A 13,128-nucleotide genomic window follows, 5' to 3' on the forward strand; every position below is an offset into this window, starting at 1 on the left:
CCAAACAAGGCCTAAATTATTTTTGAAGAAACTGACACGTAGAAATTGATCTAGCAGTCGATCAGGCCTATCAATCGCCAAGTCCAACGCTGATGCTGCCTCTCGCATGCCTATATTGGTCTGGTGACGCTGAGGCCTCGTTCCCCAATAAGACTTGCTCGGCCTCTTCGACGTCGACGGCGTGTCCGTCTCCCCGAGCTCATTCGTCATGCCTTCCTCATTCCCCGCGAGAGGAGGACGAGGGCTCCTCCTGCCGGCGGCGGTTGTGGTGCTAGTACTATTGGATGCAGTGGCGCCAGCGGCGGGTTGCTATCCGCGCGTGTTCAGCTTCGGGGACTCGCTGGCGGACACCGGCAACTGCCTCTTCGTCTACGGCAACAACTCTGGCCAGGCCGGGCTCCGGCCACCCTACGGCGAGACCTTCTTCCACCGCGCCACCGGGCGCGCCTCCAATGGACGCCTCGTCGTCGACTTCATCGGTACGCAAGCTACCTACACTACGGAACAGAGCTAGGACTAGGAGGAGTAGTAAGTAGTATGGACCGACTGTTCTGAGATTTGGGATTCCTTCACGTGGTCGCAGCGGACGCGCTGGGCCTCCCGTTCGTGCGGCCGTATCTGAGCGGAGGGAGCGCGGAGGACTTCGCGTGCGGGGCCAACTTCGCCGTGGGCGGCGCCACGGCGCTCAGCCCGGAAGAAATCCGCGCAAGGGGTTTCGACAACATGGGCAATCAAGTGGGGCTCGACATGGAGATGGAGTGGTTTCGCGACCTGCTCCACCTTCTCTGCCCCGGCAACCTCGCTGGTACGTATGTCCTGCTTCACCTCCTCGATCGTCTTCTCCGGCTCCATGCTTCCCCCAATTGACGGGATCGCACGCCCAAGCAAAGCCTTGCCGCTCGCTTTGCCGGCGCAATGGAGCCGCTTGTGAGATAAAAATACTGTTCCGTGGCTGAAATGTAGTGCTAATAAGTTGGGGCGAATCCAAAACGCTTGCTTTCACGGCTGACCGCACCGAGGCAGCCGACAAATGGATCCAAACACGTTGACGTTTCCAGCTTCTTGGCTTCTTGCCCAGCTAGGCAAGGCGAGCGCAGGCAAGGGATCCAGGCAAATCGTACTGGTAGCCTGGTAGGTGAGGAAAGTACTACTAGCAAGTTGGAGTAGAAAGCAATTTCTAGAAGATACAGTGCAAGTGAAGTGCAGGGAGTTCAGAGATGGAAGCTCTGAAAGATGTTGTGTGGTGCACACTGCACTGATGTTTGGAACAAGGGTGGGACCATGGGAGTCTAGACACATGTGGAAGTTCATCTTCACTATATATGAAAAACATTAAAATTCTGCTTCCAAACCGAATCTGTCATTTTCCATTTATGTTTTGTAGTTATATATATGTCCCCTACTATTATATTAAATATATGCTTGGCAGAGCTCCTGCCAGCTCTATCAAAACAAAAATAATATAAAAAAAATCAATGATTGATAGTATCAGCTCAATCAATACAAAATAAAATAAAATAAAATAAATCAATGATTGATAGTGTGAGAATTGTTGAATGAGCTGGTAAATCTCTACAAGCACCGTCATGCTACAAGACCAGAAATCAACTGTATGCATTTACTTGTGAACTGTATGCATTCATCCCACCTTGCTAAGGGAACAAGCACTGGTGCTCAGGACTCCAGTAAGGTTGATGCTTTGACTGAGCTGATTAATATTAAATTTTAATAATATGGGGTTTGGGGCTTGAGCCTGAAAAACAGGAACTTTCCCCTATATAAAAACGGGAACAGAGAATACGGTCAGGAAAACCCTTCTCCTGCTTATCCTTTTTCCCCCCTGTTTCCATATTTTATTGAAAGTACAGTAAACGACCAGTAAATATGATAAATGGTGTCGGTCGGTATAGGATTTCTCCATCCTGTTTTATCCCCGGCTCCAACTGCTATGGAATGCCTTAGTTTTATCAAAATGTGGAATGCAGTAACTTCATCACCTTCTTTTGTATAATGTAATCTCTGTATGCTGATTCGGAATCATGTTTGTTGCACAGGTTGCTCAGATATGATGAACCAATCTCTCTTCTTGGTTGGAGAAATCGGGGGTAATGACTACAACTTTCCTCTTCTTTCTGGAGTTCCCTTGGAGAAAATTCGCACCATGACTCCGAGTGTTGTTGCGAAAATTTCTTCTACGATCAGCGTGAGCATTAGTTCTGTTGTAGGTGTTGTAGCTGATAACAATATATATAGATAGTAATTTATAATGAGCTGAGTTTGCAGGAATTGATTCAGCTAGGAGCCAAGACTCTTATGGTTCCAGGAAACCTCCCTATTGGATGTGTCCCAGACTATCTGATGATATTCAAGAGTGATAAGGAAGAGGATTATGAACCACAGACAGGTTGTCTTAGGTGGATGAACGAGTTCTCACAGTACCACAACAAGCTTCTCGTGGAGGAGCTTAAGAAGCTTCGCAAGCTCCATCCTGGAGTAACCATCATCTATGCGGATTACTATGGAGCTGCTATGGAGATTTTCCTTTCCCCTGAACAATATGGTAGGCTCAGATATTTCCTTTATTTTCTACTATGAAATTTAATCTCTACTTATCTGAAGATTGTTTGACAGACTACAATTCATGCCATCAAACTTTCAGAAACTATTTATTTAGGAAACCAAGGCTCATAAGGTTAAGTAGGTCTTTGGTTGCTGTTAGTCACCATGCTTTACTTGTATTTTAGATTCATTTTTGCTGTTGGTTTACTTCAATTTTGAGCAATGCGTTTGATGCATTTAGCTGACCAGCAAATGGGAGTTCGTTTGATTATGTTTCTTGTGGCGTCCTAATACCAAGTAGTAGCAAATTACATATTAGTAAGCACACAATTAGCATTGTATAACATCATGCAGAACTGGCAGTTTAGACCACTTAGCATTATTCTTTCCTTCCTTTTTATTGGATGTTCCTATTGACACAGTAGTATAAATGTATTCTATGAATAGTATAGAGTAAATTCCACCACCGGTCCCTAAACTTGTGCTGTCGTGTCATCCCGGTCCCTAAACTCACAAATCGATTGTTTAGGTCCTCAAACTTGTTCATCTGTGTCATCTCGGTCCCTAAACTTGTTCAATTGTGTCATCCCGGTCCCTAAACTTTGAAATCATCCGTTTAGATCCTCAAAGTTGTTCAGTTGTGTCATCTCGGTCCCTAAGCTTGGTTTTGAATCTCATCTGAGTCAAAACAAAGCGATCTAACAACTCTATATCAAAAAATAATTCATAACTTTTTCATATGAACTCAAATGAAGACAAATTTTATACCAAAGTTATAGTCCTCAGCACAATCTACAACTTTGTAGTTGAAAAGTTTTTTATTTGAAGTCGTTTAGTGTTATAAAATTTAATTTTAAATTTTAAATTTTAAAATCTATAAACTTATAAAAAATATTTTGGGAACCTAAACGATTTTAATTTAAAAACTTTTCAACTGCAAAGTTGTAGATCATGTTGCTGCCTACAATTTTGATATAAAGTTTATCTTCATTTGAGTTCATATGAAAAAGTTATGAATTATTTTTCAATATAGAGTTTTTAAATTCGTCCTGTTTTGACCCAGATAAGACTTAAAAACAAGAGTAAAGTCCACTACCGGTCCCTAAACTTGTGCTGTCGTGTCATCCCGGTCCCTAAACTCACAAATCGATTGTTTAGGTCCTCAAACTTGTTCATCTGTGTCATCTCGGTCCCTAAACTTGTTCAATTGTATCATCCCGGTCCCTAAACTTAGAAATCATCCGTTTAGATCCTTAAAGTTGTTCAGTTGTGTCATCTCGGTCCCTAAGCTTGGTTTTGAATCTCATCTGCTAACAACTCTATATAAAAAAATAATTCATAACTTTTTCATATGAACTCAAATGAAGACAAATTTTATACCAAAGTTATAGTCCTCAGCACAATCTACAACTTCGTAGTTGAAAAGTTTTTTATTTGAAGTCGTTTAGTGTTATAAAATTTAATTTTAAATTTTAAATTTTAAAATCTATAAACTTATAAAAAATATTTTGGGAACCTAAACGATTTTAATTTAAAATCTTTTCAACTGCAAAGTTGTAGATCATGTTGCTGCCTACAATTTTGATATAAAGTTTATCTTCATTTGAGTTCATATGAAAAAGTTATGAATTATTTTTCAATATAGAATTTTTAGATTCGTCCTGTTTTGACCCAGATAAGACTTAAAAAACAAGTTTAGGGACCGGGATGACACAACTGAACAAGTTTGAGGATCTATATGAGAGATTTTTAAGTTTAGGGACCAGGATGACACAACCGAACAAGTTTAGGTACCTAAATGGTCATTTTGCGAGTTTAAGGACCGGGATGATACATCCGAACAAGTTTAGGGACCGCTGATGGACTTTACTCTAAAAACAAGTTTAGGGACCGGGATGACACAGCTGAACAAGTTTGATGATCTATATGAGAGATTTTTAAGTTTAGAGACCAGGATGACACAACCGAACAAGTTTAGGTACCTAAACGGTCATTTTGCGAGTTTAAAGACCGGGATGACACATCCGAACAAGTTTAGGGACCGCTGATGGACTTTACTCAATAGTATAAAAGAAAAACTCTTCTCGGCGATATAGTTAATGTTGCCATAACTGTTTTTTTATGTGTGCCATAACTGTTGTTCAGGGATCGAACATCCCCTAGTGGCTTGCTGTGGTGGAGAAGGACCCTATGGTGTGTCCCCAACTATAACATGTGGATTCGGAGAATATAAACTGTGCGATAACCCAGAAAAGTATGGATCATGGGATGGCTTCCATCCATCAGAATCTGCATACAGGGCCATTGCTACGGGCCTGCTACTAGGTTCCTACACAAGGCCGTCAATTGCTTCCACCACCACTTCATGTCCACAGCTTATGGAGCTCGGCTCTTCTGCTGAATACAAACCCCTCTACGACCTGTAATCATTTTGTACTCCATGACCCACTTCTATAAGTTCCATTTTGATATCAACAAGCGATACTTTGTAACTTTGAACTAATAACTTCTGAACCTAGCTACTCTATGTTTGTTAGAGTGCACGGTTAGATCTAGATTCTATTCAATCCACTAACCAAGAATATAGAAGTATAAACAATAAGAAGAAAATACGCAAGTGAGAATAATACTAAGGTATAATGTTTTTTTAACGAGTTCAGTTATTTGCCTATATCCCCGGGGCATTGGTTACATTACGGCTCTCCTTCTAGTAAAACAATCACTACCGGAATCCGACTCTTTGCCGAGTGTCTAATGGTTTGCCGAGTGTTTTTTTCGGGCATTCGGCAAAGAGCTTCTTTGCCGAGTGCTAAAGAAAAAACGCTCGGAAAAAAAAACACTCGGCAAAGAAAATTTTAAATCAAAATTTGAAGCCCTAAACAAATTCAAATCAAAAAGTTTTGAACTATAAAGTTGTATAACTTCTCAAGATCTATAATCTTTATTTTGGCCATTTCTTCATTTGGCACAATAAAAATAAGTTTGTTCATAAATTTTATCTCTCTCTTATAGTTCCTAGAACTACAAGAGAGATATATAAGATTTGTAAAAAATATTAGAATTACCGTGTCAGATGAGCAAATGATCAAACAACCAAAATAAACTTTATAGATTTTGACAAGTTATGAAATTTTATAGTTGACAATTTTTTCATTTGAGTTTACCTTATCATTTAAAATTGAGTCTTTATTTGAAAATTTTTAATTTTGATTTTCTGAAATTACCTCAGATGAAAAAACTGACTAAATAAACTTTGTAGGTCTCGAGAAGTTATGAAACTTTGTAGTTGATAACTTTTTCATTTGAAATCTTGTTGTCATGCAAAAACTATGTTTAAATTTGTCAAATTTGAAATTCAAATTTTGTAAACGACCTCGGATGGAGAAACTTTCTAAATAAAAATTATAGATCTCAAAAAGTTATGAAACTTTGTAGTTGACAACTTTTTTATTTGAAATCGATTAGAGGCTCAGATAATCAATTTACATGTGATTTAGTATGATATATGAAGAACCAAAACGTAATATAGTCACATGTGATGGTGTAGTGCAGTGGTGAAGGAGGGAGCTGTGCGCCCTGAAGGGCGTGGGTTCGAATCTTGGTTCCATTGATTTCGCAGAAAAAGCTAAAAATAAGGTGGAGGAGGGTGCAACTAGCGGGTGCTACTGCTAGGCTGATGGCAGCCCTTCCCCTAAGAAATACAATTTTTTTCTATTTTTTAGCTTTTTTTATTTTTTTCTTTGCCGAGTGTTGGCACTCGGCAAAGCAGAAAAAGCTAAAAATAAGGTGGAGGAGGGTGCAGCTAGCGGGTGCTACTGCTAGGCTGATGGCAGCCCTTCCCCAAAAAATACAATTTTTTTTCTATTTTTTAGCTTTTTTTTATTTTTTTCTTTGCCGAGTGTTGGCACTCGGCAAAGCCTTTGCCGAGTGCCCGATAAAAAACACTTGGCAAAGACCCCTTTGCCGACCAGAATTTTGCCGTGTGCTCTTTGCCGAGTGCCACACTCGGCAAAGGCTTTGCCGAGTGTATTTGGGCCTTTGCCGAATGTTTTTGACACTCGGCAATTTTTTTTATTTTTTTCTTTGCCGAGTGTTGGCACTCGGCAAAGCCTTTGCCGAGTGCCCGATAAAAAACACTCGGCAAAGACCCCTTTGCCGACCAGAATTTTGTCGTGTGCTCTTTGCCGAGTGTGGCACTCGGCAAAGGCTTTGCCGAGTGTATTTGGGCCTTTGCCGAATGTTTTTGACACTCGGCAAAGCGTCTGTCTCCTGTAGTGAATAACTACACCAGTATCTAGTTGCCCATGGCTTCATCGCCGCTCAAACCAATCGTCGAGTCATCTCTTGGTTACGTGAACTTCTAGACCCCTTAGGTAAATGATTTTGGTGGTTAATGACAATCTTGCATGTGTGACTAATATGTGTGCTTGAAGAAGTAGGTTTCATGGGTGATGGTCTGATGGGTCACAATTGGCGAAGGTGAAGAAGTCCTCAATAGTTGATGTAGAAGCTATTCCAGGACAAACTGACATGTGTGGCCAACGTATGATTTGGTGAATCAAGTGTAACGTTAGGGACAATGCATGAAGGTGAAGACTCTGCCTCGTTCTCTTGAGCTTATAGCCGAATTACTCAGCCATTCAGCAGTGTTTTTCTCTCACAACAAATCAGCCAATAGTGATTTTTGCCATGACTTATCAGCCAAACGAACAAAAATTATATCAAGTACTCAAGAGGACTTTTTACCATGAGCTTATAGCCGAATTTGCCAGCTATTTCCAAGAGTTGATGATAAGACGATCAAGTACTCAAGAGGACTCAAGACATCTATTCCAAGAAGCATTGTCTCCTAAACAATTCTTCTACCAAGCATTGTCTCCTAAACAATTTTTCTACCAAGGATTACAACAACTACTAGAGCACTTAATTTACTCGAGGCAAGCTAAACAACTAATCAAGCTACACAATGCAAGCAACCGCTCGAATTACACAACTCGTCTAGAATAGCTAAATAAGCAATTACACAAGCACAAATTTATCAAGGTAAATTCAAATATAGAGAAGTCAGTGGCGAAGCTAGAGCAAATTAGAGGGGGGTGCACTTACCTTGTGGGTGCATAAAGATGGATTGTAGGGGGTGCATATATGGTGAAATTTTAACCAAATCCACTGTTTTTGAATGTTTTGGGGGGGTGCATTTGCACCCCCTAGGAGCAACACAGTTCCGCCCCTGAGTCAAACCAACGAGGATAAGAGGCATAATGATTTACCCTAAGGTTCTGTTGCTTGCTAGCAACTTACGGCTGCATTTTGGAGCCTTTCAAGCTCTCAAGATTGGCCCCAACATAGGCGCCTGTGCATAAACTGGCTAGTCAACAAGGCTCAAGAAAATCCACTAGTGTTTGCTCTTGCAATCTCCGCGATGATGAGCACTAAGCCTCTCACAATCAATCGACCGGGGCACCTGCAGAATCACCAAGTGGTGCTCAATGACCTCAATCAACTCCAAGTTGTCTAGGTAGTGACAACCACTAAAAGTAACAAGAAAAGTGCAGCCACCACGCTTCTCTAGCCCCACAAGATGCTATCAAGAGCAATGCACTAGATCACTCCTTAATCTCCAAATGCAATCTCAAACAAGCCTTAGTGAGTGAGTGTGTTCTTTAGCTCAAAGTGTATGCAAGTATCAGCAAAGGGTGCTAAAGTATATTATCTCAAAGAGAAGACTTATATATTATTAGTAGGAGAGTACTTTTATAACGAATCAAGTAGTGTTAATCTTATGTTGTCACTTATGTAATCTAATTAAGAAGTTTTTTTGAATTAATTTAATTTAATTAAGATATTAATTGTGAAAGTTTAAAGATGCTTAACTGAATACAAATTGGGCCCTGTTTGGTTCCACCAACTAAATTTTAGTTAGCTAAAATTATTTTAGCTACTCTTGGGTGACTAATGGAACTAAACTATTTTAGCCCCTTTTAGTCAATGTGTTTGGAACTTTAGCTACTAAAGTGACTAAAGTTTAGCTAGCTAAAATTTAGTTGGTAGAACCAAAAAGACCCCTAATGTATTTATTACAAAACCGGAGCAAGTACACATGCATCGTCGGTGCTTTGCTGCGGACTGGGGACTAGCCAAAGCCCGAGAGGAAGCAAAGCTGAACGGCAGAACCTGAAAGACTCAAGGTCCATGTGTGCGGTGTTGGAGATCCACCGGCTCAGGTAAGCTGCTGCACCAAAGGTCTTGTGTGCAAAAAAAATAACGCATTTTACGTGCACCCCAACTCGTACATAAGATGAAGTATTAAATTGATCATTTTAATGCTGCCTAGAACTGTGCAGGGCCATCCATTTCAAATGAGCAGAGCACGCACGGCACGGCACGGCAGAGACACAGATCCACCCCCACTGACTAGCGGGCCACACATCAATGCAGGCCCACAAGGCCGTTACTAGAGTTGGGTCTTGTTTAGTTTTTTTTTTTAAATAGACACTATATTATTTTCGTTTGTATAAATTATAGATAAACTGTACAATTAGTTATTATTTTTATTTATATTTAATGTTTAATATATGTGTCGCGAGATTCGATGAGACGAAGAATCTAAAATATTTTGCAATTTTTTCAAACTAAATAAGGCCTTGTGGCCACGTGTCCATCCGTTTGTTTGCACTCACGACGTTTATAAAAGCAGAGGAGAGTCAGCCATCCTGCCTGCCCCAAATCAGACTCGTTGAATTCCTCAGTTTCTTCTACGGCCGCCTCGAGCAGCTCGTGCCGTTGCCGACGTGATAGCCGGGGAAAGAGGCCATGGCGTCCTCTGCCCCCGGCAGAGGAGGAAGGCAGCTGATCCTACCGGCGGCGGCTGTGGCGCTGATGGTAATAGTTGGGGCGGAGCCGGCGGCGGCGTGCTACCCGCGCGTGTTCAGCTTCGGGGATTCGCTGACCGATACCGGAAACTTCAGATTCTACTACGGCAACAACTCCGGCGAGCCCGCGCTCCGGCCACCCTACGGCGAGACCTTCTTCCGCCGCGCCACGGGGCGCTTCTCCAACGGCCGCCTCGTCCTCGACTTCATCGGTAAACTACATACATACGCCCATCACTCGGATCCTTCGTTCAAATTATCCTGCGTGGTGGTGGTACCGGTAGTAGTACTGGTTTGAGATTCGGCGTGCGACTGCAGCGGACACGATGGGGCTCCCGTTCGTGCGGCCGTATCTGAGCGGTCGGCGCGCGGAGGACTTCGCGTGCGGTGCCAACTTCGCCGTCGGCGGGGCCACGGCGCTCGGCCCGGACTTCTTCCGCTCCAGGGGTTTCGACATCGGCGACGGACGGGTGCACCTAGGCTTGCAGATGAAGTGGTTTCACGATCTGCTTGAGCTCCTCTGCCGCAGCGGCCGCTCCGGTATGGTTGTTCCCTTTTACCTCCTCTGAGTCCATCTTCTCTGCCTTCGACCTCACCTTTGCAATTCCACTGCTATTTGGGGAGAGAAGAAATTTCTAGTGGTATAAGGTGGGGAGGAAAGTAGCAAAGGATTTTAAAAAAAAGTTCGATAAATAAGGTGTGGTGTACAGTGTTTGGCGATGGAACCGGAAAGGTGCGCGTGCGATGCAAAGGTGTTGATAGGGAATGTTTGAATTGTCGAAAGTTATCCTTCCAAATATAAAGAGAAGAAATAGACGAGTGAATGGTGATATAGGCAAAATAATTCATCATTGATGGTAGCAGCAACAAATTGGAGATTATGGATGGTATCAGTCCAATGCTAACCGGACGTCCATATCAGTCATTGTCCAAAACCTGAACTGAAACTTCAGTCCATATCATCAGAAGACGTGACTCAACATTCTTCTGCTTCAGTTTTTCTTTTGGCGCCTCAAATTACCATAACACTGTTCCCTGAAGGTAACTCATGGTTAGAAATGGGACATTTTGTTACATAAACTAATTTTGTCTCTGGAGGCATTGGGCTGCAACACAACCAGCAAGAAACTGCTTCTTATTTTGTTTGGAATACAGTCACAATCATCAATTGCAAAATTACTGTCAAATAGCGGAATGCCCTTCAACCAAATGCATTTACATTCACTCGACATAGCTTGCTGTGCACAAGCAATGCACTGCTCTGCTAAGGGATCTATTAGCCTATTACTATGATAAATCTGACTTTTAACACGATAAAAAAAATCAATATAACAGTAACTTGCTGGGACTATCAATGCTTAACTACTACTACAAATGCTGTAATTCTGTCAGTTCTGCCAGCCTTTTTTATATTTTACATGCTAATTCTGAACTCTGTTTATTGAACAGGTTGCTCAGACATGATAAGTCAATCCCTCTTCATCGTTGGAGAAATTGGGGGCAATGACTACAACCTACCTCTTCTCTCCAGAGTGCCGATTGAAAAGATTCGCTCATTCACACCAAGTGTCGTTGCCAAAATTTCTTCAACAATCACCGTGAGCATCTGTGTCACGTCACCTATTGTTGCTGCTGAGTGCTGACGTAGTAAGTAGTATATAAATAGTAATGTAATTGATTGGAGTTTGCAGGAATTGATTGGGCTAGGAGCCAAGAATCTGGTAGTTCCTGGGAACCTCCCAATTGGGTGTGTCCCAAAATATCTGTTGATATTCAAGAGTGACGACAAAGAAGATTATGAGCCAGAGACAGGTTGCCTCAGGTGGATGAACGAATTTTCAGAGTACCACAACAAGCTTCTCTTGGAGGAGCTGGAGAAGCTGCGCAAGCTTAATCCTGGTGTGACTATTATCTATGCTGACTATTATGGAGCTGCAATGGAAATTTTCCATTCCCCTGAACGATTTGGTGAGTTAAGATATTTGCCTTTACTTGTTACTAGTATTAAATATGAGGAACAGCTTTGCTTTGTATACAGGCTGGAATGGGATGCAACCCCCCTCCCCCCCCCCCCCCCCCCCCCGGATTCATTTAGCTTTAAAATACGGACTGAACACCCAATCTAGAAAAAAACATCATTTAGCTTTAGCATCCTCTTCTACTTTTCTTTGATATCTGCATTGCTATCATTGCCATCATGGTGCAAATACATTATGTGCAGTACCAATAAACATAACATAAATTCTGTTCCTAATATACATAGCGTGCATTGCCATCACTGTGGTTTAGGTATCGAGGAACCTTTGGTGGCTTGCTGCGGTGGAGAAGGACCCTATGGTGTGTCCCTTTCTACAGCCTGTGGATATGGAGACTACAAGGTGTGTGATAATCCAGACAAGTATGGCTCGTGGGATGGTTTCCATCCATCGGAAGCTGCATACAAAGGCATTGCAATGGGCCTTTTGCGAGGGACATACACACAACCATCTATTGCTTCCACCACCAGTTCCTGTCCACAGCTCACTGAGCTCGGCTCTTCTGTTGAATACAAGGTCCTCTACGATTTATAGTTTTGCAGCTACATTTAGTTGTTAGTGTTAATTTTATAAAAACACACGTGGTTAGAGATTAATCTATTTTTTTTTGGATGCGTACAGTATGGTTAAAGATGTAATGATTTGGACATTTTTGCCTGATTACAGAGCCGCGGTACTGTACTGCACTTCTCGGCAGTGGCCCACGTGATTGGTTGGGTTTTGTTTTACCTTCTCTTTTTCAGTTACAGGTTTTATTCGTCATTATTTACGGTTTCTCTGTAGTTTCAATGCTCTATTATTCCTTTAGTTGTATATGCAGGTTTAGTTTCTAACTTCTGAGCATCCTATTAAAAAGGGGTGCTTTTACCATCCATAGAAGGTATACCAAGAGGAACTACAGAATTATACTTGGGGGTCCCCAAACTCTTCGTACCTCCCAATGACTTCAAAATGGCCGATTAAAAGGAGAGGATACCAAATCTTTGATCATCTTGGCTGGTACAGCGGAGATGCTATCTACTCCATTTCCATTTCTTGTAAATGCAACCATCAGTTCTTCCGATTAACGTGATGCCGAGCTGAACTTCTGCATTATTAGGAAGTAAACAGCTTTGTCAGTGACGGAGCCAGAAAGTTTTAGAAGCCCGGGCGATTTTTATTGTGCATACATATTTATTTAGAAATATATAATATTTTTCTATAATACAAAGAAGGGCGGTGGCTCCACCGGTGGCTTTGTAGTATTTTAGGCCAGTCTCAGTGGAGAGTTTCATAGCGTTGTTTCCAAGGTTGCCATGTCATATGAAATAAAATGAAACTTGGATGAAACACCCACTCTCAATGGAGAGTTTCATTTCATAGTTTCATAGACATTTAATTTCAAGACTCATAGAGAGTTGGTAATCGTGCCAAGAGAGTTTCATCTAGATAAAACCTATTTCTTCTCTCTTCTTAAATACGCTATCATGTCATCCAAAATACCTATGTGACAGCCTATTTTATGTGAATGAAACTCAGATGAAACTCCCACTGAGATTGGCCTTAGAGTCATCTTGCTGTGCTTGTCTTTCCCTTGCCAACTCGCGCAATGAGCAATTTCTATTCACGATTACGATCCTCTCGCAGATCTAATGGTGGGAGATCAAGAAGTCATATTTATA

General features: G+C 41.7%; 1 protein-coding gene across 1 annotated transcript; it reads left to right on the forward strand.

The window, feature by feature from the left end:
* On the forward strand, positions 70-12,633 carry LOC8058239 (GDSL esterase/lipase At1g28600). The gene is made up of 9 exons (XM_021455117.1): positions 70-479; positions 584-805; positions 2,055-2,203; positions 2,284-2,560; positions 10,881-11,029; positions 11,123-11,399; positions 11,721-11,983; positions 12,134-12,216; positions 12,324-12,633. The coding sequence occupies exons 1-9, from the start codon at positions 209-211 to the stop codon at positions 12,409-12,411; spliced, it is 1,779 nt and encodes a 592-aa protein (XP_021310792.1). The 5' UTR covers positions 70-208; the 3' UTR covers positions 12,412-12,633.

This window comes from Sorghum bicolor, chromosome 3 (assembly GCF_000003195.3).
Source record: "Sorghum bicolor cultivar BTx623 chromosome 3, Sorghum_bicolor_NCBIv3, whole genome shotgun sequence".
NCBI lineage: Eukaryota > Viridiplantae > Streptophyta > Magnoliopsida > Poales > Poaceae > Sorghum > Sorghum bicolor.